Source organism: Berghia stephanieae, chromosome 4, assembly GCF_034508935.2.
Source record: "Berghia stephanieae isolate SIO BIC M18660-M18661 chromosome 4, UCSD_Bste_1.3, whole genome shotgun sequence".
NCBI lineage: Eukaryota > Metazoa > Mollusca > Gastropoda > Nudibranchia > Aeolidiidae > Berghia > Berghia stephanieae.
Window position 1 is genome coordinate 21979158 of NC_088363.1, and position 15000 is coordinate 21994157.

The 15000-nt window shown below is 34.9% G+C and overlaps 1 protein-coding gene across 3 annotated transcripts in view; it reads right to left on the reverse strand.

Moving 5' to 3' along the window:
• The window catches only part of LOC144970233 (uncharacterized), a 40595-nt gene that overhangs the window by 6724 nt on the left and 18871 nt on the right, over positions 1-15000 (reverse strand). For all 3 annotated transcript variants that reach the window (XM_078909665.1, XM_078909663.1, XM_078909664.1), the window contains one exon: positions 1-1903. This exon is cut by the window's left edge and continues 574 nt beyond it. In XM_078909665.1, coding sequence (XP_078765791.1) covers positions 1-1903 — 1903 coding nt within the window. The remainder of the gene's footprint in view (positions 1904-15000) is intronic.

Here is a 15000-nt window from a genome sequence, read left to right on the forward strand (position 1 = left end):
GAAGACAATGGTGGCGATCCTGCCACTTGAATTGCCTCAGATGGAAAATGGACATGTCTTTGTTGTAAAATATATGGTACATCTTTATTCATTTGAATATCTCCCTGATGTGGCAATGGGTTTAAGATAGTTCTTGCTGAATACCCGTTTAATCCTTGAGCACGTTGTGGCGATTGTGTATTTTGAACACGGTTATTGAAATCTTGGATGGAATATGGCACGTAAATAATGTCACTATTTGTGTAATATTTAGTGGTTGATTTAATAAAGGCGTTTTCTGATTGGGATGGTAACGGATCTTTGCTCTGCACATTATTAGAGTTTTCATGATCTGAATGACATAAAACTGGTGAAGACGAGGAAGATGATATCGAAGGAGATCTGGAAGATGATTCACTTTCTAGCTGCAAAAGTTTTCTCCTGAAATGTGATTTTGGGTGCCTGTCCTCCAAAGAAGTATGACTGAACAGGACTGGGGATTTGCTGCTTTCGTCTGGAAAAGTAAGCCTTCTGGAGGCTTCCGTTTGAGACAGTTCTGTCGGCGTCTGAGATGGTGATGATGGTCTTTCCCCTTCTTCTCCATTATTGAGCTTGTTTGTGAAGTTTAAAGGCACGTTACTTTGGGGTCTGGTGTAATATGCCAGATCAGATCGAGTACGTTTTCTGAAAGGGACTGAGTGAACTGGACGATTGGCGTATGTAGGAGATAAGCTAATTGTTTTCCTGGCTGGTTGATGATCATTTTCTTGAAGGTTATTGTGAAAGTAACTGTTCTGCAATGCCGATGAAAACGAACGAGATAATTTAAAAGGTGGTTCGTCCAAATCACTCGGTGACACCCGGGGTGAAATTTCAGCTATAGGCAGTGGCGTGTCCTCCTGTGCGGAATTTCTCGAAAGCACCTTTTCCCCAAATTCTGAAGAGTCTAGTCTTGAATTAAAAATCCTATCATCAGATTCTTTTGGACGAAGATTTGAAATAGCAGTTTGATTCCTCACAATTGATGGCTTTGCCGTTGCCATTGAGGTGCAGGCATCTGAATGATACACATTAAGATGCGATGGTTTCTGTGTCTTAGAGGCCATATCATGTTGTCTATCCTCTTTCTTGTCGCGTCTGACTACTTTCGAAGGTCCGGCATATTTGATTACAGAGTTCTGTCCCATCGCTGTTGTGTTGGACACAAAGGAAGTTTGATTGATAAAATCCGTGGTAACGCCGCGTGTTTGTAAATATGGCGTACTGGCGTTACTTGACTGAAGTAAAATCTGACTAGTGGCGGTCTGACAAATATGTTTGTGATGTTGATCCAAGAAACACTTCTTACTGTTATGATGATTGAACGGCAGAGAAGTCGAATTAAACTGAAAAAAATGATCGAACGAAGAGGGGCGGCTTGGTTTCTGATATTGAATAGTAATGAAATTAGAATGGGATTCATTGGAGCGTGGCGTATCGACGCTGATAATTGGTCGATTATCAATGCGAGGAGGGGATTGAACAACTATCGGGCATCTTTGATGATGATGATGATGGTGATACGGATGGTTGAATTTGGGATGGGTGGTAGGTAGGGGAACAGAATTAAGATGTTGTAGGGTGGGGGCTGACATTTCAGGAGAGTGGGGGAGTGGGGGTCTAGCGTTATGAAACGTTGATCGCCGTTGTGTTGTAATGTCGTTATAATGGTATTTAAGAAATAATCTATCGTCTTTTCCATGAATTTCTGAATTGGTAATTTCTAACGTTTTTGTTTTGGGTGTATGAGGACTGGTCGAATCACTGGCAATGTCTTTTACAATAATATTTCCTTCCGTTGACTCAGGTATCGTCTTTTTGTTTGATGAAGATGAGAATAGGTTGAATCTCTCTGTGATGTTATAAGTCTCAGGTATTGCAGCATCTGTGGGAGAATATGGGTAGTTGTAATCAAGTTACATATGTTTTATTTTGATAATATCGAATGTGCAAATTTAATAAACTATATTTTTAGAGACAAACAATCCATTCCGAATACGTACATTTCGTCTTTGACATGTCACTGCTATGCCGTAATATTTGATTCCATAAAATAATATTCAGTCATGCCAAAAGCTTCGGTGCTTAGATTCGAGTTATGCGTTAGCCGTTTGTTTTGTTTTTGCTTTGTTTTTTGGGGTTTTTTTTTTTTTTGGTTTTTTGGTTTGTTCTTTTTTTTTTTTTTTTTTTTTTGGGGGGGGGGGGGCTGGTTTGTTTGGTTATTTTGTTTTGATTTATTTTTGTTTTGGGATTTTTTTTTTATTGGGGGGGGGGGGGGTGGCGTCATTTAGCAAGTAATATGACCTCTGTTTCTAATATTGAGGTGAAGCCAACGCGCACAGAATTACAGATTTGATATCCATGATTGTTATGGGCTCATTGTTGTAATGGAAATACTCTCAAACTAACGTAAAATGTCGTCCATTACAACAACGTTAGATTAAGCCCGTAATTGCGTTCAGTTATCAGACCTGCAAGTATGTGCCCGTTAGACGATGCATTGCGGCAGATGCCATGGTTATTTTGGTCTTTTTCTAGGTATAGATCCCAAAGGCAAATTAGCAATGGAATGAATAAAAGAATATTTACTTTAGCTTATACTATTTTCTACATTACAGCTTTATTACAATGAGACAAGAAGAAGAAGAAGAAGAAGAAGAAGAAGAGGAGGAGGAGGAGAGAAAAGAGGAGTAGGAGGAGGAGAGGAGGAAAGGAAGGAGGAGGAGGTGAAGAAGAGGAAGAAGAAGAAGAAGAAGAAGAAGAAGAAGAAGAAGAAGAAGAAGAAGAAGAAGAAGAAGAAGAAGAAGAAGAAGAAGAAGAAGAAGAAGAAGAAGAAGAAGAAGAAGAAGAAGAAGAAGAAGAAGAAGAGAGGAAGAAGAAGAAGAAGAAGAAGAAGAAGAAGAAGAAGAAGAAGAAGAAGAAAGAAGAAGAAGAAGAAGAAGAAGAAGAAGAAGAAGAAGAAGAAGAAGAAGAAGAAGGAGAAGAAGAAGAAAAAGAAGAAGAAGAAGAAGAAGAAGAAGAAGAAGAAGAAGAAGAAGAAGAAGAAGAAGAAGAAGAAGAAGAAGAAGAAGAAGAAAGACTCCAATGCCTGGTCGATAAGAAAAAGAAAGAAACGCCCCTTCACATCTTTGTTCTGATATTTTTCCCCTGGCTAAGCGACCTGTAAGAAACGGGTTCGAAATTATTTACCGCCCCACGCAATAAATTACTCTTGATCTAGTTCCCAAGCTAAAATCAGTGCCTAATTCGTCCACAATATATATTATATATTATATATCTGAGTCATCATTCAATGCATCCTTTCAAATATCATAATTAAAAGTTGAGGATGTTGGGAAACTGCCAAATAATTGAACTTTTACCTAGTCGTAAGAAGAAGGGGGAGAAGAAGAAGAAGAAGAATAAGAAGAAGGAAGAGGAGGAGAAGGAGTTGGTGGAAGAGAACATTAAAATGTGTGCGTGTGTGTGTGTGTATAGATAATATGTGTGAGTGAGTGTTTGTATTTGTGTGTGTGTGTGAGTGAGTGTATGTGTGTGCGTGTGTGTGCCAGTGTGTTGTGTGGGAATTGAAGTTTAGAAATTATACTGAGATGAAAGATGTAAAAAGAGGAGCCATTATGTCGATTTCTTGGAACAATGACAAAAATGAGCTCGTATCTCCACTGCCTCTTTGGCACCAACATCTTATTCGTGGTATTGTATTCATCATTTCAACATCAAGGTACCCAACAGTGGCGTGGCATGCCTACAGTATAGGGTGGTGCCAGAATCAGAGGAAAATGACTTTAAAAATGATATAATATTTGTAAATACAAAAGAAAGAAAAAAATTAAAGAAAAGACTTACTCAAATAACTAAAAGGCGGTAAATACCATTTCTCAGGGGTTTGTTGGTTTTTTTTTTTTGTTTTTTTTTTTTTTGGGGGGGGGGGTTAAATGCTGTAATTCATTTTTAAAAGATGGATGCGGTGCCAGGCACCAAATCAACCAATATAGCCACGCCCCTACCCAAACACCAAAACAGATGAACATCAGGAAGACGCCGAGACCAGTGAGAGTGAGAACCGGGTGGTCAAACAAACCAACTCGACAATCGGCAAGATGACTTTTGACTGTTGTTTTTTTGTTTTGTTTTTTTTTTAAATTATTATTATTATTCTGAAAGTCAATACGTTTCAGAGCTGATCGACTGGTCCCGCGCCTTTAACGAACAGGTTATGAACACAACATACTTTTCAGAAAACTAGTGGACAACCCGCGATATTCGCAGGGAAATAACAATTATGACGATCAGACACTCATCTATTTTAATTATTATACTACTGTATTGTGGAAATTAACATAGATCAAAATCGGTCCGGTAATGAAGTCTGTAGGTGCGCTTAAATGGATCTAGCAACAGAACGGCTAGGTGGCTATTCCCAAAGTCAAATGGCCAATCATTTTGCTCTAGCGGATTTTATAAATAATCATTTGAGTCAACGGGTGATAGAATTACCCCTAATTTTTTTTTAAGTTTGCAAGTTAGATCGTATGTCAATTTGTAAAAATAAGTTTTATAATTTTCAGAATTGTAAGTAATTCTGTGCTTGTTGGTAAAAAATTAAAATGAGATGCAGGGAACAATTTTGAGCCCAACCACATTTTTATAACAGAATACTCGTAGATTGAACGCTTTTTTCGTTTTGATGCAGAAAATTATATGATTCATTCAGAGGAGTGAAGATAATAAAGTAAGCACGTTGTGCCATTTCTAATTTAAAAAAAGCATAATTTGTGACTCATTTATTTGAATCTGGTTGAAGCAAGTTCGATTTTATGGGTAAACCGTTTTGGTTTTATGGAGTCAACCATAAACTTATCTGCAGTACTCTAAAAAAAATTTTTTTAATGTTTGGCCAGAAAACCGGTCCTTCAAATATCGATCTATTAAAATGACCGCCATCTTGTCAGAAACTCGCAAACCTGAGACTTCAATGGAGTTCCAGGCCCATTAGTTAGCAACGACTATCCCGCACAAATCTTTGGGCCTCTTTTTCGCTCACGAAGTGCCCGAATTCGCGTCAAAATATGGGTCAAAGCCGTTTCGTATATGCTATTTAAAAAAATTAATTACGACGCTGTTTATCGATGAATATAATATGACTGAAAGTTGGCACACAGTTAGAAAAAAAGGTCATTTTAGATTATGTCAAGCGACAAAACTCGCGCGATTACCAGAAGACCGTTAAAAATAGATTTTTATTCTTTGGAGTAAAATATTTCTATAACTACCGGGCGTGGAGGTTTTGTCGCTGACAAGGTAATACATGAACATTTCTTCTTTTTGGTTGTAAAATTTCATATGAATATGACGAGTACTTTTCCCGTATTTTACAAAACACCATCCTAATTTGCTCTTCAAGTTTCAATCTTTTAATCCATTTATTACGCAAGATACAACCAAAGGTCGAAAAAAAATGCCGAAAAAGCGTCCCATATTTTCGCGTTTTTTTCCTCTTTGCGGGTCATCCAAATAAATGACACCTTTGAAACTGCAAACTTGTTTATTTATGAATGGATTTTCAAAATTCAAAAACATTTTTACTCAGTGGAGATAGGGCTTTGATTTTAGACAAAAATTTTCCTCAAAAAGAGAAAAAAACATTTTTCATAGTCATTGCTACATTAGTAAAATAATGATGTTCCATGCATTTCTTGTCATTTATATTAATTGTCGAACCCGATATGTTCGCGTGCTAGTCGCACGCAACAGGGACCTGAGTGAGCACAAGTTTGTATTGACAAAATGATAATTTTCTAAATAAATAATCATGCATAGACACAGTTATTCTCTGTGTTGAAAAATAATAGATGTAATACAATATTAAATAAATCTTAGCTTTACGACTGTGACCTCTCATTCAACAATTCTCCTGGGGCATGGAAGATGCTGACACGAGCGCTTACGATAAGAAAATAATGGTGATTTCTGATTCACAAGATATATTTTTCTATTGTACGCGTGTCCCGTGTCTCAAAAGAAGCAAAGAGGTTTCCAATTGCCGCACGATTACATTGTGATGGCGTTCAACCGTTTGGAACGTTATGAATTCATCAAAATACATAGAGCGTCTGTTTCTTTTCTAAAAAGATGATAATTAAACAAGCGTTATGAATAAGCCTCCCATTGTTGTGGGTCCACCTCGGGCCAGTGACTGTGTCGAGATAAATTGGCCAAGAAATGAGGAGGGGTGGGGGATGGAGGGGGGGGGGGGTAGAGCAAAGATGGAGGGTTGGGGGTTGTGTTCAATTAATTAATCCTGATCATTGTGATAAACATCATCGTTAATATCATTATCACTATCATCATAATTTTCAACATCATCGTTGTCATCGTCATCATCATCATCATCATCATCATCATCATCATCATCATCATCATCATCATCATCATCATAATCATCATCATCATCTTCTTCTTCTTCTTCTTCTTCTTCTTCTTCTTCTTCTTCTTCTCCCCTCCCCCCCCCCTCCCCCCCTCCTTTCCATTCTCCTCTTTCTCTTCCTCTTCCTCTTCTCCTCTTAAACCGTTTATCACTTATCATGGCGTCATTCCAATAACTGGATCTTAATTCTCGCTTACAAAACGGACATCCAAATTGACAATTTGAGTTAATACATCTGTGAAGAAATACTCAAAACGATTTAATCTGTATTACGTCTGCCTATACAAGAGGCTCTTGATATTTGATATGGACTGCTATTTATTATCAAAGTGACAAATTAGAGAACACTGGCGTAAGACAAACATTTTGAATTGAAAAAAAGTGTGTATGAAACAGCGCCAGACAAAGCAAGAAAGACAAATACAATTTTTTAAAAACCTCCTCAGTCGGGGCATGCTAGTTTTTGATATGTTGTATTTTGCTTTCTCGTTTTGTATGGCACTGTTTCATACACACCTTTTCAGATTTTTGATTTTATCTATAGATAGTATGCGCTTGGCTAAGAAGCTCACAACATTGCCATCTGGAAGTATAACGGACCAACACACAAAACTATGTGTAACCATGAACATTTATAGTCTGGTTCATACAGTTCAATAATAAAGACCTGAGTGACGTCATCTTCGTTCTATCTATTAGTTGCTCTTAGAATCTTTGTGACACAGTCGGGCATTTTGCGAGTTAGTTTAAGGAACTTCGTAGTAACTTGATATTCATATAAGTCATTTCAGCACTAAACATCTCAGTTAAACAGTAAATCATAAATCGATTTAAGAAATCATTAATTGTTAGCCATAAGAGGCCAATTCGACTCTGAGACTCACTGACAAAAAAAAAATATTTTAAAAAATAAAAATTGACCAAAAAAGTTTTGCTTGATAAAATATCGAAAGATTTTTAAAAATCATCCCAAATATTTCCAAGAAAGTCTAAATCTTTTATTTTTTTAATAAGCTACACTTAAAAACTGCTTTAACGATCCAAGGTTAATATTTTTTGACAATTTAAAGGTCGGTCATGTCTCATAATATCGATGTTATGAGAAAACGTATTTTTTGTTCAAACTAAGAACAGGGTATTTTATCAGCGTAAAGCAGAATTAATTGTCCCGATGACCTTATAAGGTGTATACAACAATATTGTTGGTCTGAGCACCCATTAACCCTCGGGAATCAATAATCCAATTCATTGATAAGTATGTCAATTCACCAATTTGTATGTCAAACCAACAATTTAGAAACGCCGTTTAACGCCTCGCGACTACCAAACAATAAAATGTACAATGACTTGTTCAGATTAAGGGTTATTTTTTTTTCTTCTTGAGTGACAATTAAAGCTGCAGAACAAATTATATTAAACATCTACTATGATTTCATTTCGAAATCCGGGGGGGGGAGGGGGGGGAGCAGCAAACCACCCTTTGGCAAAACAAAGACAACCTGTTAAAAGAACATTCAAAGGGCGTGGTGGATGGATTATTATTTAGGGTTATCACACTACAAAGTGAGACTGCCTTTATTATTCAAAGGATATAAATTACTAATGCCTGGTCTATTCCTGTAAATAGCAATGATATTTTATACTTTACATTACAAAGGAATACACATTTTGAAACCCAAGAGGTGCAAAGAAGGGACTAAATTAGGTATAATATTGCTATGTTTCCTTTCTTCTCTTCCTCAATCCATTTTACCTCTCCCTCCTCCTCCACTTCCCCCTTCACATTCTTGTTCTTTTTTCTTGTTCTTTTTCTTTTTTTTCTTTTTCTTTCCTTCTCCTTCTTCTTCTTCTTCTTCTTCTTCTTCTTCTTCTTCTTCTTCTTCTTCTTCTTCTTCTTCTTCTTCTTCTTCTTCTTCTTCTTCTTCTTCTCTTCTTCTCTTCTTCTTCGTCTTCGTCTTCTTCTTCTTCTTCTTCTTCTTCTTCTTCTTCTTCTTCTTCTTCTTCTTCTTCTTCTTCTTCTTCTTCTTCTTCTTCTTCTTCTTCTTCTTTTTCGTCTTCGTCTTCGTCTTCGCCTTCCTCCTTCTCCTTCTCTTATTATATCATGTACATGTAGGCTACAAGTAAATCAAATGAGACCACATTTGCATTTCTACTAATAAATTGCTTTGTTTTGTTCTTTTCGGGTTTTATTTTTGTTTGTTTTGTTTTGTTTTTGTTGTTGTTTTTTTTAAGTTGATATAAAAGTTTGCATTAAAGATGTTCAACACATCGTTCTTCATTGGTCCACATTATGATGCTAATACTAACAGTAAATGGTTTATATTCTTTGTCGATTTAAAGCGGTTTTTTTTATGTAGTTTGAATAATACTCGAACATTTCATCTTCAAAACAGACAAAAACTTTTGTATAGCAATGTGCGTCACACAAACCGTTGTAAATAATAAAAGAAAAAATATATATCTATATAATTCAGCTACTGTCTAGTAAACCCGTTTCATATTTCTTTTCATGTTATAAGGATTCAAGATTGTTTCCCCAGTCTAACGTCACATGGATTAGAATCGTATACATTTATTTATCATTTTATATTGTTTAACGGTTAAAAACTCTGACAAGACGGGGGATAAGAATTTGAAAACCACATCATTGTTATTCAACACCGGACAATACCCTGAGGAGATCTTTTAAAATTATTAACGACTGTATTCTGGAAAAACTCGTATTTAAAAATTTGACCAGAAAACTCGTCCTTCAAATATCGATCGATTTAAATGACCCACATCTTGGCAAAAACTCTCAAACCTGGGACTTCGCGAAGTCCCAGGTTTGTAGTTTTTGCCAAGATGGGGGTCATTTAAATCGATCGATATTTGAAGGACGAGTTTTCTGGTCAAATTTTTAAATACGTGTTTTTCCAGAGTTAGGCTGTTAACTGGGTAAAGATGAATGACAACACGCCATCAACCAGAGCGCTTAACCGTAAACATTCCAGCCTATTCATTCAAAACATCCAATTCTTTTCAACCGTCGATTCATCCTAATTCCATCCCCTTCTTTTTTGATCATCATCATCTGCCGTAGCCAACCAAATCACGAACACCTCTACTCCTCCTACTCCTATTCCACCTATTCTTTGACACTGTAATAACCAAAACAAGTCTGATCTTGTAGCCTTTGAAATTTCTAAGGTTTGAAATGTATTATTTGATGTTGGTGAAACGGAACATAAAATTTGATGTAACGCAATGAAATAAATTCATAACGCAATTCACCTGTTATAAATTATTGCTTCGTTTAAAGGCACTTAATTCAGCTTGTCAATAAACGTTTTCTTTAACAGTAATTTAATTTTGAGCTTAATCTAGAACCACAAAGCAGCTAGAAAGAGATATTTGATGTCATGCAGTGCCTAAAGAAAACATAAACGTTGGTGTGTTAGAAAAGTAATTGCGCCACGCCTTCAAATCTATTTTATTTGTTTGAAAAATTAAATATAATTAAGCAATTTGCCTGATATAAATAATTGCTTCTTTCGATGGCATGTGCAACTTTCTAAGAATCAAATTGAACGATAATATTATATATTATATTGATTTCTCCAATCACTTCTCCAGACTTCAAGTATTGTATTCTTTCTTTTTTTTTCTATTCTTTCTTTTATTGTTTGTTTGTTTGTTTGTCTTGTGCTGTTTTGGTGGGGGGTTTTTTGGTTTTTTTTTTTTTTTTTTTTTTTTTTTTTTTTTGTTTTTTTTTTGCAGAAGAAGGATTTGCGTTCGTAACGTTCCTAATAATTTTATTTTCTTCTTTTAGCTGTTAGACTCTCAATTCTCAATTTTGTTCCATCTCGTTACGGTCTTTAGCAAAATCCAGCTTAATGCTCAGATCATAACATATCTATATTCATATGAAAAGAGTGTAAGATAGATAGAATGACAACATTAGACTCTCCAAAATATCCATACAATCTAAAGTCGATTTAATACTTTTTTTTAACGAGGTGGGTGAAGAGCTTAATAGGATCTTATTAAGTCAAAGGCTAATAAATAGGATATTGAATCAAACTGATAAGACTGACTGGGAGAGACAATTAAATTTGAAGTATTTTTTTAAATTATCATTATTATTATTATTATTATTATTATTATAATTATTATTATTATTATTATTATTATTATTATTATTATTATTATTATTATATTATTATTATTATATATTATTATTTATTATTATTATTATTATTATTATTATTATTATATTATTATTATTATTATTATATTATTATTATATTCATTATTATTATTATTATTATTATTATTATTATTTATTATTATTATTTATTATTATTATTTATTATTATTGTTATATTATATATTATTATTATTATATTATTATTATTATTATTATTATTATTATTATTATTATTGTTATTTTTTTAATTTATTATTATTTTGTTATTATATTTTATTATTATTATTATTATTATTATTATTATATTGTTATTATTATTATTAACATGATCATGATCATCGTTATCATAATAATAATGATAATATAATAATAATAATAATAAATAATAATAATAATAATAATAATAATCGTCATCATCATCATCATCATCATCATCATCATTCTCATCATCAGAAACAGATTGAACGATAACAAGAATTGAAGGAAGTATAAAGATAAAAATCAGTAGGTATATAAAAATAAATTCTCTAAGAATAATGTTTGTAGAGCACCATCAGCATAACTATCTACACAACAAAGACTAACAATACCACCAGGTACCACTGAGTCTGGTTCGAATCAATTCATAATAAATCAATCAGAGTACGACACAAATGCAATAGTAGCGACAAAAGGACCAATATTTCTAATTTTAGATCAAGTATAGATAGCCTTTATTTAACCTCTGGCTCAATTAGTGACCTATCTTTCAAAAAAAATAAATAAATAAATAAATAAAATAAAAAAAGAAGTGAAGAATAAATTCGAAACAGAATAAGAAGAACTTGAGCGTTTATACAGCGCAATAATACTCACTAAACGTGCTCAAAGCGCTTTACAAGAGGTCCCTGACCACCAGCAACACGTAACATTTTGAACGGGACAGATACCTGTTAGGCGATATTGCAATTTCTTTCCGACAGAGAACAACGCTCTCAACGGCCAGGTACTCATTTTACACATGAATACGGTGAGAGAATGTGAGTAAAGACAGGTACTTATTTTACACCCGAATGCTGTGAGAGACTATGAGTAAAGAGCATTTTCCAAGGACTCAACTATGCGTCGATCGCGGCTCGGACTCAGGACCTTCCGATCCGAAAGCGAGTGCCATACCACTAGACCACATAGCTGTTATCTACACGCAGGTAAATTAAGACAAAATTGAGAAGAAAAAAATCTTTTCAAGATGGTCTTCTTCTATTTTAGTAAATAGAATACAACATAACAAAGGTATATTGCTGATTCTCCAAATTTCAGAGTGTGTCCTATTGTCAAAGAGATAATACGATTGATTCTACGAAATCAAAGACCATGAGCAAGGCGTTAAATGGCGCGTGGCTACGCGTGACCCGCTACAGGATTCAATACGAGGGCACACGCTACGGGCGAAGGGTTTGAACCGAAACATGTTAGGACACGACTAAGTAAGAGGTAACATCTAGCTGATGTCGACGCATGCTGTGATAATGCATTCTTTTATTATTATTTTTTGTTTTCTTTTCTTTTCCTAACGTTATTGTTCTATCTAACGCAGTTGGATGATCACAAAAACTTGCTTAACAGGTTTTGGGTAAAGATAAGGTTGATTGTTGATAACAAGAGACAGAATCATGATTAAGAGACATTGTTGTTGAGAAAGGCTTATGTAAATCAGATTGGAAATTCCAGTAAAATCAATGTTTTTGTGTTTGAGTCTTTATTCTAACCAGGCTACCGTAACCAATGCATCGCCATCGGTTTTAATAAGCCTTTATAAGCATTGCAATCATACTTCATTATCATCATCATCAACATCATCATTACCTTTACAATCATCATTATCATCATCATCATCATCATCATCATCATCATCATCATCATCATCATTATCATCACCATCATCATCATCATCATCATCATCATCATCATCATCATCATCACCATCATCATTATCATCATCATCATTATCATCACCATCATCATCATCACCATAATCATTACCTTCTTCATCATCACCATCATCATCTTCATCACCATAATCATTACCTTCTTCATCATCATCATCATCATGATCATGATCATCATCATCATCATCATCATCATCAACATCATTATCATCATAGACATCACCACCACCTACACCACCACCTACACCACTACCACCACCACCACCAACAACACCACCACCATCACAATACCTCCTTTGTAGTAACTTTCCATCGACCCAGATAAATACATGAAATCAGATTAAAGTACTTCTACAACTTCAATCAGAATCGAGCTTTGACGGAACGTGGCGTACAACCTGCTGCGCTGTTGTGCTATTTACCGACGCCAGCCTCAATAAATGCCTAGAAACATAAAACAACTCAACCCATTCTTAGACGGCATCGTATTATCAACACGCCAACTGTAACTATTGTGTATTGAGAAAAAGTAATCGAGAGTACTTTAACTTTTAAGAAATAAAACTAATAAAATACCAATAAATACCCGACATCGTACTGAAACAGTAGTAAGTCGAGGACATGGTTGAATGCGGGTACAAAAACAGCCAATTGAAAGCCTTAATGACGACTAGAAACGCCAACAAATGGAACCAAAGGTCTCAAACGGTATTAAATATATGTACGAGTATGTCTCAAAAGTGAATTTAAAGTTCAAAATTATCAGAAATATGAAATTTTAGTGTTTTGTTTGGGGTTGTTCTTTTATTTTATTATATTTTTGTGTTTTTGTTTGTTTGTTGTTTTGTTGGGGTTTTTTTATTCTATTTTTTTTTTTTTGGGGGGGGGGGGGTTGTTTTTCTGTTTTGTTGTTTGGTTTCAGAGCGGAATTCGAACCCAGGACCTACCGATCCGAAGGCGGATGTCATACCACTGGACCACATATCCGCACTTGAAGTTCAATGTATTCATTCATTGTAAAAGACCTAGGACAAAACAGTATGATTCTATAAAATCAAATAGTATCTATTCATGATGCAATAGAATAAAAGGAAATCTAACAACAACAGATTGCTACCCTCTGATTTTTAAATATTTTTTTAAAGCTATTTTAGAATACTTTCGGCGTGGCCTAAATATGTCACAATTCTCTATTTAAGATTGACACAGTGACATTGTTTACAGGTCAAAAACAAGCGACGTCAGAGTGAGCCACAACTTCCCTTCCCCCTCCTTACTCACCCTCTCCCTGCCTCACGTTTTCCAGACCTGCCTACTTGAAATGTTAAAAATTCGTAGTTTTCAGAGGGAAGAAATAGCAATAACTACAATTAACTTTACAAATTAATATTTTACTCTTAGCAGTATTAAAAACATGCATTGGAAACTCTTAATAGATGATTTGTGGCACCAAGGTTTTCTTTTTAACACATTGAATTGAATCGAAAATGTATATTTATGTCTGCTGTTGAAGGCAAAAATTCGTATTATTACGAGGTCTGGTTTTCTATCAATCAAACATTTTCAAAATATGCCTGATCCCAAATATATCCACCTTTTTACCATGATACGACTAGACCATTTTTTTTTTTCAAAATTTGTACCACTTTTTTTTTCAGATCCATGAAGTGCATTCCAAGAATTTTTAAATGATTTCAATGGAATGCGTTACGTTTGTTTGTTTGTTTTTTTCTGTGGGGTTGTATATTCACGACCGGATGTATTTATCAAAAAGGCAAATAAAAAATATAAGATAACTAAAAATAGAAATATAAAACATTACTTATAAAGCATATAGACGGGAAAGAAATATTTGGCACAATAGCTGGTTTTTAATTAATGTATTTATGCTGGGTTTTTTAAAAATATAAATAGCAGAAATACATTTTTAAGGGGTTCCCGATAGCTCAGTTGGTAGAGCACTCGCTTCACAATCAAAGGGACCGAGATCGATCCCGGGTGCAGTCGAGTATTTTTTCTGACTCCCCTCCCCCCCCCCCCCCCATTCCAACCCCCACCCCCCCCCCCCCCCGGTCCACCCTGTAGTGATTGGGCAGCTGGGTCTGTTAGATCTGGCGGAAGGTACTTTGCGATAGACTAGAGTCTAAAGGGTATCGAGCAATTGCTATAGTCCGTTTCATGGGATAGACTCCGGCTTCATGGGTCTAATGGCTCTAAAGGACTACTTTGACAAAATTGTTTTTGTTGTTGGCTGAAGAAGGGTTTTAAGCCCGAAACGTTCTGTGTTTGGTATATTATTGTTATTTTCTGAGGCTGTTATATTCATTTTGGTTATTACTTTTTAAAGTGAGTAGACGTCTACAATGAGAGTTAATAATCTTGCACACACATTAAAAAAAACAAAACAAAAAAAAAAAACAAAAAAAAAAACATGAAAG